Source organism: Cicer arietinum, chromosome 3 (genome assembly GCF_000331145.2).
Source record: "Cicer arietinum cultivar CDC Frontier isolate Library 1 chromosome 3, Cicar.CDCFrontier_v2.0, whole genome shotgun sequence".
In the NCBI taxonomy this organism is placed as follows: domain Eukaryota; kingdom Viridiplantae; phylum Streptophyta; class Magnoliopsida; order Fabales; family Fabaceae; genus Cicer; species Cicer arietinum.
In genome coordinates, this window is record NC_021162.2 from 3,665,134 (window position 1) to 3,675,121 (window position 9,988).

Genomic DNA, 9,988 nt, shown 5'->3' on the forward strand with positions numbered 1-9,988 from the left:
ACTTATAAAATTATTTTACAATTATTTATAATAAATTTATAATTTATAAATTATTTTACAATTTGATAATAATTTATAATTTATATTATTATCAAATTATTTTATAAGTTATTTTATAATAAATTTATAAACTATTTTATAATATTATTAGTCATTTACCAATGGTAATAATTTATATTATTAGTCATTAAATTCAATAAAAAAAACCATCTAATCACTCATAAATATCGACATAAATGTTTTTTTATTTAATCTTCCATTTATGAACAATTATATTATTTCACTTATTGTGAGTAATGACTTTATACGTTAAAAATTAAATTACTCATGTCAATCCATTTTTTTAGTAACACTTTATAAAATAAAAATATATATTCTATTCGACAGAAAATACATAAATTTATTAAAAATAATCATAAAATACAAATATATGAAAAATTATTAAAAAAAATTACTTTCAATTATTAAAATCTATCATCTATTATATATATTTAAAATAGACTCCCAATGCCACAACAACTTTTTTTTTTTTTACAAACTTTTGATGAAATATATTCAATAATTTTTTTTTACAACAACTTCTTATGCTCGCAATTAAAACATCATAATAATAAAACAAGTAAATTTAGACTACGCTACAATATAATTCAACATTAACATTTTTTAAAATAAAAAATATTAAATAATAAATCATATTTATAAATTTTTACATCTTATTTTTTGGTTTGTATTTTATATTTTATTTCGTCAAATAAATATGAATACCATTATATGTTGAAAAATAAATTAACAATCAAAGTACAATGAGTCAAACAATTATCCTATATAATAAGTTATCATACGAATTTTACAAAATATTTTAAAAATTAAATTAGATGATTGTGATAAATATGATTTTTCCTCATTTTAATTTTCTTAATCATATTCAATTATTACAAATCAATAAAGTAATATTATAAGATAACTATATTTATAATACATAAAATATTACTTATAAAACTTATAAAATTAATTAATTAATATTTGCGCAGCGCGCGGACCATAATCTAGTTTATTTAATTAAAAAGAAGAAAAAAAAAAACTAACATAGGTGATAGTAATTAAACTCGTTTATGTACCAAAACAGCCGACGAAATAATTTGGAAACCCTGTTTAATTTCTTTACAAATATTCTATCTTTACTCCATCCTTTTTCCAATATATGTTTGATTGTTTGTTTATGTATCTGTGTTCTCTTCATCATCTTGATAATTGAAAGGAAGTGGTACTGACTTGAATGCCCTATACATGCCAACATTGTTCAAATGTTCATTCTCCAACCTGTTCAAGTCAAAACATCAAGTTCTAATTTATAAAATTAACCAAATATCAACAATTGTAACGCCACGATAAATTATTGTTTATGCTAAGTACTAAAATGGTTGATGTCTACTGGTTAATAAATTTTAGTTAAAAACGAATCGAGTTGAGAATATTCAAAGTCTATATTCTTTTAAGAAGAATTCAAATTTTTGTCATTTAACATTGAAGTGAAATCTAAAACATTAACTCTTCACACGCTTAAAAAGAAAAACACATTCGGACGACAGACGAGTTATAAAATGACAATTGATATCACTTTAATTAATAATAAATTTTTAATCTACTACCTATTTTTTCAAAATAAATTAAGTTCAAGAAGGTACCTGAAAAAATTCCAAATGCCACGGCGAAGAATCTCCAAAGAAGCTACAAGAGCAGTCAAAGCTGTTCTATGAAGAAAAGGAGCTTCCCTTATTCCTAAAACCGATTGCATCCAAGCAAGTCGAAGTATAACATTCAACACCTACAAAATTGTTCATTTATAATTATTAAACACAGAATTAACAAAATAACTACTAACATTTGCTATTTCAAAATAAAAAAATAAAAATTAAACACAAGAATAAAGAGTATACATATTTTGCAACATAATATTAACTTACCATAGCACCAAAATATACACTTTTGTTTGGTATGGAGAGTTTATCTCTTAACCAAGGATTTCTTGAGTTCTTTCTAAGCAAACCCCAATCAATGACAATATCCCAATAAGTATTAACAATTGTTGCAATGCTTGAAAAAGTTGCAGCAAGAATTGTCCAAACCATTCCTTTGTGAAACTCATTAGTAGTCCTCATTGCAAGTGCAATTATTGTTGAGATGTATTTTAGTCCATTCAGTCCATGCATTATGTTTCTTTCCTCAAGTAATAGTCTTCGAATGCACTTCAAATAATAAGATAGGTTAATTGCATTATATACAAATATAAATTTCAAAATCTCACAATTTAAATTTTTGTGTTACACTTTTGGTAGGTGCGTACCTGGAGAAAACGGATCCAAAATGGAATAATAGCAACAATTACATAAAATGATTTATAGATATCATTTTCAAGGCACTTGTTTGATCTTGTCTTGAAGTTCCCCCAAAAATAATAGCAAACATAGAATTCCAAACTTCTTAATGCTTGCACCTGTACACAAAAGTAAAGATTGGGCCTTAAGATTCTATTACTAGTTGATTCAAATATGTTAATAGAAAAAACAAGAGCTTTGTAATTGTTATTTTACACAAATGTATTGGTCTCTGACACTGACACTACACAAACTCATAGTAGCAAACATTCAATTCTTAAATTATTACCAGTATTTACATGTTATTGTTGTGTATGGTGTCATTGTATGTGAGAGTAGTGCTTTATATCAAAGAAGTGACTAATATTAAGATTTAGTATAATGTAAAGTTTTAAACCTGGCTTGTAAGCTGGTCTGCCAAGAAATTATCTGGTAGGTTCACCTGAAAATAGAAAGAAAAAAAAAATGAAGTTTAGAATCTTGAATGAATTATTGAGCATAATTTTGAAGTTTTGCCTTTGTTTAATTACCTTGTAGAAAGGAGCACAAATACAATGAAATGCACATTTAATAAGGAAGAAGCGGCTTGATTTATATATGATATTGAAGGGACAAAATGTTATGACAAGAACAACCTGTAATACAAATTCATTAGCATATACAAGTCTATATAATAGTTCAGTAGAAAACACAATAAAATAAAATCCTTAACAGCATGTGTTAGTAATTCAAAAATGAGTAGGTTTTGATCAGACACAACCAATCAAAACCTAATGTTTAAAACAACAATAAAAAGAATATAAACTATAATGATCATGCTGGTGTTATTTTTATATTATCTTATAAGAATCATACTCATCAAAATGCTCATGAATGTATAGGGTGTTGTCACTTTGATCTCTGATTCGGTCAAAAACTCACATTTGTCTATGACGTTAAATTGACAGTTAAATCTATTAATTCAATTACGTGAATGATTATGTGACATATAATATTTCACTCTCTCAGTGTCATGTGTGTAGTTGCATAGATAAGGACCAAAATGATAGTAACACCAAAAAAAGTTTCAAAAACATTACAAAATTCAACATGTTAGACCTTTAGATCATAATTTAATTAGTTCAATCAGTTGAACCACGGTTGAATCGAATGACTAATAAATAAAAAGTATTTAAAAAATATTTTAAAAAAACAAATTAGTTGAATCAACTATAGTGTAACCTAATTCATTCTACTTTAAGAGACTATAAGAACCAACCACGATTGAACCAACTGACACACTAGTTGATTGTTGGTTGAACCAGTCGGTCCGGTTTGATTACGAAATCACAAAAAGAAAAAAAAATGCTGATTAATATAAAATTAGATATTAATTTAGAACTTACTATGACAAGGCCTAAAGGCACCAATTCTGTAAAAGCTGAGAAACTTTTTGTTCTTTGGTCCATCTCCATATCTAAGTTTGAGAGAACAGCAGCCAATGAGAGAACTGCTAGACCAGAGCTAAGAAGAAATACTTCTCTATAATTCAACTCTGTTCCTTCCTTGAATCCAAATATAAATGAATAGTTGATTTTACAAAGCCTCCAAAAGTATACATTTGCTGAGTATATGATCATGTGCAAGACAATGTATCCAAATAGACTGAAATAAAATAAAGTTCATTAATCATTTTTCTTAAAATCTTTGTGAAAAAAGTAGTCTACAATCAAAACCATAATTTTAAGGTAAAATCATTTTCTTGTCATCAATGTTTGTATCCTAACACTTAATTTTTATGGTAAAATAAAAAAAAAATTATGTAAAAGTTATGTAATTTGAACAGCTAAAATAAACAACTTTTGCGACAACAATCTAAGTGGTCAGCGAAATTCAAATAGGTGGTTATTACATTCACTAGATGGTTGATGGATGTACAAAGCATCATAACTCATTAACCATCAACTAATTTTGTTAACCAAGAATTTGGACATGATTAACAACAATGTTTAGATGTTTAAATTTACATGTAGTTGAACACATGAAAATTATGTAACCACGTCCAAATTCGTGGTTAATGAAGTTACGTTGGTGGTTAATGAGTTTCGACATCTAGTCTATCAATTAACTATTCACTGAACATAATTAATCATGTTAACTACTTAAAAAGTTGTCACAAAATTGTGTAAATTTGGTTGGTACAAAAATCATTTGTAATTATGTAATTGCATGATAAAAATTGAGATCATCATCCTTTAACTTACCTATATAATGGAAAAATGTTCTCCATATATTTAGTTCGACCTTCACTATATAGAATCTCTCTTGCATGAATGAGTATAACAAGTGCTACAATGAGAGCAATTGAGCAGCCGGTAAATAGTCCTGATATTTCAAATGATCATATATCAGTGCAACACATATAGTCTATTCTTACTAAGCATAATATTGAGACACATTGAAGGAATTGAAATTCACTGAGAGTCAAGGCTGCATAAAGGTATTGGAAAGAAAATTGTTTCATGGATTAAAGTAAGAATACATTACAACCTATGAATCAGTGATAGAGCCACATATGCCAGACACAATACCACACCAACATCGATAATAATTTGATAAAATAGAAGTAATTGATGTAATTAGATGTGTCGGTGGCTTGTTGGTCTCAAACACCAACACATGTCGGACTTTGAACACGCTTTAAATTTGAAGTGTTTGTACATTACTACATACCATTTTACTTTAGTTTGGACAAAACCTTTTTTAATAAAATTTCAATATTCACCATAGTATGAATGGACTTTGGAATTTGCTACATTATTTAAAATAAACAAAAGTTTCTTCATGACCATACCTAGTAAGAATGTAATTCTATGTCTCTCCCTCTTAGCAGTTGGTCTCAATGTGCTCATTCCTTTTCTATGATTCCCATTTGCAAAGTGCTTAATGAAGGCATGTTCCACTCTTTCCATGAGCCTATTAACCTTCACAATATACATGATTGAGATTGAAGTAATTTAGGTTTGGAAGAAAACTATTTGATTAATTGACAAATATAAAAGAACATATTATGTTACTTATGAACCTCATCTGAGCTGCCAACATAAGAATTGTCCACCATCTTTAAGTAATCTTTTGATGCATTCCTTGAATTGACCTGTAGTGGTATTAGTCAGATAAAATCATATAGAAAATGGGACATGTATCGTCAGCGTAAACTAATTTTACACTAACGTCTGATAAGAATCTATAATTTTGCAGTTACAAAGTGAGCTTATGTGACAGTTTGTGACTTCATATTAAATGTCATGTAAAACTATTTCAAACAGACAGTTCATCTCTATTAAACTTAAAGCGAAGTTTGGAAAATTACAATAAAAAAGTTTATCATTCAAATCATAAAGGATACCTTATCATACTTCTTCAATATTTTGGAGAATGCCAACAAGTTTAAGAAGCTGCGTACCAATCAAGCATAAAGATTAGCCTTGTAAAAGATAACCAATTCGCTATTAAGGTAATGTTTGGATAAACAGTTTAATTAAATGTTTATTATTTAAGTGATCGTGTATAAGCTATTTCTATAACAAAAGATAAAATAAAGTCAACATATTTTAATATAAATTAAAAGTTGTTTTTATAAGATCGAAAGCTTATGGAAATAAACTGAAAACAATTTATGAATATGTCATAAGTTGTTTTCATAAATTTTTCCAAACAGTCTCACAAATGCTTATTGCAGAAGATAAACTCAAATAAGTCAATTCAAAAATGCCTTAAGCTAAAAAGGGAATGAAGAAACCATGTAACCTGTATCTTTTTAGAAGCCTAAGCTTATGATAGAATTCCTTTAAGGCATTGCTAAGTTGCTCCTCTGCTTTCCTAAGCTCTTTCTTGGTAAATGTTTGGCCAGATTTTGAACTTAACAGTATCCCTTTTATGTCTGGTGTAGTCACATTTATCTTCACATGATCAAGGATCTCAAGAGAAGCTGGTCTAAAGCTCTCTATGGAAGTCCTTGAATTGGTTTGTACCTCATTATTTCCATCTTCATGATTAAAATGACTTTCATTTCTCATCTCAACTTCATGAATCACATTCATGTGTAGATGTGAGTGATCTTCAAAATAAATAATAGTACCTTTAGATTGCAACTCCTCAAAAAGCACCACTTTTTATGATTCATTTCTAAATAACATCATGAATTGTATAGATCAAAAGAGAATCATTATTCTTAAAATTTGGATTGCACCTAAGTCAACCATTACAAAATCGGCAGGTAAAATGAAGAAAATCTATCAATTATAAATATATTTTCATGTCATATCTCATCCGATGTTTGACTCTCAACATATTCTCTATTGCTCACAACTAGACATCTAGTATGTTACCCGAGTGGTCCAACGAATTTTTGTTAGTCTATGATACCATATTAGGTTTTTATATTAGATTTAACACATACTTACAAAACTAGTTGTATGATGAGAAGTGTCACTCTTTATAAATTATTTTTTCTAATACACTCGCTCGCAACTACGTCTTACACTACTGGACTCAATGCCGGGATAATTTGGTGAGTGACTCAAATAGATAAACTTTAATACCATACATATTACTCTCACCAATTATCATAACTATTCAACTAGTACACTAGAGAAATGTATGCAAAGCAAATAAAAAAATAAAGTAACATAACAATAGTTTACCATGCTTGTCATAATTTACATGATCCATAATGAAAGTTGAAGAAGAGTTTCCATTGGTAGCAAGATTACTAAACTTCACCTTATCCACCTTTATTCTGAAACCAATAAGAAAATTCATTTGCTTACTTAACTCCTCAGCTTCCTCAACAACTTCCTTAACCATCTTCTTGTAAAATACATTAACCTTATTAAACTCAAAATCAAGATTCTTGAAAAACTCAACATGTCTTTCTACACCATCTTCACAATGTTGTACAAACATTGTCTTATACAACCTTTCTGATTCTGAATCTTCATTGCCTTCTTCGGCTGCGCGAACAAGAATAACTTCATCCTCACTCTTCCTTGGAGATTCTCTGTGTTTACCATTAAGACCACTAAAGGCTCTATAGAGTGTTAACTTTCTCTTCAATGAACCTTTTGGAGTTGATGCCATTGGTGCTATTGATTCATTTTGATCCTTAAACTTTGACATTTGTTTAAGAATAGATTTGAGAGAGTTGTAATTCATGTATGCTTCTTGCCATTCTGGCACCATTTGTGACACAAATTCTTTACCAAACTTCATATCTTTTTCAAGTGAAAAACTTGTGCTTTTGCTATAAAAATAAAAAATAAAAATAAAACAGAGTTATCAATTTTCAATGAAGTTTAATTAGAGATACATTTCTATGCTACAATGAAGTTTAATTTCAACTTTATTTACCAATGCATTTACCAATGCAATTCAATCAAATTACTATATTATATTAGAGAGAAAGCTAATTAATAGAGTCATTTGTATTCATTATTGATCAATTGATAAAAAGTTATCAATCAATGAAATTTCAACTAATACATTTTGCCACCTTATTATGTTAGTTTCTAAATATTTATATGATGAGTTGTGATCTGATCAATCTGGAAAATAGTTTTATAGTGAAAATGTACTATACAAAATAAATGTAATAGAAGAAATTTTGTAGTTTTCTATGTTAGTGTCGTGGTTACCACATTTTTCCAACTTCTCCAACAAATACAATTATTCAACATATAAAATTTCCAAACCAATCTATAGGTGTATCTGTCAAAAGACTATGCATGTTATGGCCTACAATCAAGGCATATATTTTTGTGTTTTATGTATATTTTATTTGTCTTCAAATGTTTACGTGGCACATGAGTCTAATCTCATGTACAAAATTAATGTTTAAATTAATAGTTAAATAATTTTTTTTTAAATATTATTTTTTATTATTTATTATTTATATAATTATAATAATTAAATATTTTTTATTGAAAATATAAGAGAAATAAAATTTAATTTTTATAATTTTTATCTTATAATAGTAATTATCGAATATTTTAACTGATAAAATGTAAAAAAATTAATATAATATCTATAAACATCAGAATGATATTTTTTCTTATTAAAATAATCTTTTTTTAAATACAAAAGTTTATAAATAATTCATAAAAATAGTCATTAATTTATTAATTTATAGAACAAATATATCAAAACGATCTTTTTTCAAATAATTGGGAAATTAGTTTTGGAAGATCCCTTTTCAATAAATCTGTAATTTCCCCATTGTTAATCTCTTAAATATTATTTCGAAAAGTATCTACATTTATTTTTGGTAAGACAAGGTTGTGGCTGTTCACAACCAAAAAAGGACAAAGGTTGTAATGAATGAATAATAAAACCGTGTTGACGTAGGACAAATAACACCGTCCATGTTCATTTTACAAAGGAGATTGATATCTATTAGCATTAACAATGCAAGATCTTTCAATTCGATTAGGGAAGTTCTAATGTTACATTGACAAATTGAAGTGTCTTTGTACATTGTTTTTAAAATTAATAAATTAACGATTATTTTATGAATAAAATAGTTATTTGTCAATTTTTATATTTTAAATAAGATTATTTTATAAAAAAAAAATATATAATTTCATGGTTTATATGTAGTTATATTAAATTTTTATATTTTATAATAAAAAATAGTCAATGTTCACTATTACGAATAATAAAAATTTATAAAAGTCAAATTTTATTTTATTAATACTTTTGATAAATAATATTTAATTATTATAATATTTCTAAAGTTGAAAATAGTTTTTTAAAATCTTATTTAGTTATTAATTTAAAGATCAAATATATCGATAATATTGAATTACCAAAAATGTATATTAGAAATTCTCCATTAATAATGTTGTTTACAAAAGAAATTAATAAATCAAGATCTTCTCCAATTTAAAAAGATCTTGCTATATTCTTCCCCACTCTCTTCAACGTAATATGCCCAATGGAAAATTATAATTACCATTTTCTTTATTGTAATACTAGACATGTTTAATTTCCGAAAATCATTTTTAATTTTTATTTTCAAAACAACATTGTTATGTTGATTTTATAATACTAACAAACGAATAGAAGAAAGCGATTGAGATAGAGAAAATATGAAAAATAAGCTAGACTATTTGAATATAATTGAAAGAAAAGAGTGTTAATCAACAAAAGTAATTAATGTTAAATATGTTTTTAAAAATTGTGAAAGAAAATAGTGAGAAAAATACTATCTTTTAATAGTTAAATAGAAAATGAAAAGAGAAAATATGAAAAGTAGTACCTTATATCTTTTGTTGCACCAAGAGTTCAGAATATATATTTGCAATGGTTACATGTAATAACTAATAACTGGCTTTTCAATCGAAGTTTAGATCAAATCTTATTGGGATTGAGGGACAATGAGGGGAGAGAAAAAGAGTTGACATGGAAAACGTGTTTTTTATTGGAAGAGTTTAAAAATATATAAGAAAACAACTTAACACGCGTGGAACCATGAAATATATATATATATATATATATATATATATATATATATATATATATATATATATATATATATATATATATATGTGTATATATATTTTTTATATCCACGC

The 9,988-nt window shown here is 26.5% G+C and overlaps 1 protein-coding gene across 2 annotated transcripts; it reads right to left on the reverse strand.

Annotated features, from left to right (window-relative positions):
* Window positions 1-1,006: 1,006 nt before the first annotated feature.
* Window positions 1,007-9,825, reverse strand: LOC101491823 (phosphate transporter PHO1 homolog 9). Of its 2 annotated transcripts, XM_012713349.3 has the most exons (14): window positions 9,673-9,825; window positions 7,061-7,659; window positions 6,165-6,474; window positions 5,764-5,812; window positions 5,440-5,511; window positions 5,209-5,338; window positions 4,619-4,739; window positions 3,761-4,019; window positions 2,906-3,010; window positions 2,773-2,817; window positions 2,345-2,494; window positions 1,965-2,246; window positions 1,686-1,825; window positions 1,007-1,320 (listed from the first exon to the last, which is right to left on the reverse strand). In XM_012713349.3, exons 2-14 carry the CDS (start codon window positions 7,626-7,628, stop codon window positions 1,218-1,220), a joined length of 2,334 nt encoding a protein of 777 aa, XP_012568803.1. In that variant the 5' UTR covers window positions 7,629-7,659; window positions 9,673-9,825; the 3' UTR covers window positions 1,007-1,217. The 2 variants fall into 2 exon arrangements, with proteins under 2 accessions (XP_012568803.1, XP_073221971.1); XM_073365870.1 differs by lacking the exon at window positions 9,673-9,825 and having other exon boundaries at window positions 7,061-7,900.
* Between the last annotated feature and the right edge of the window lie 163 nt (window positions 9,826-9,988).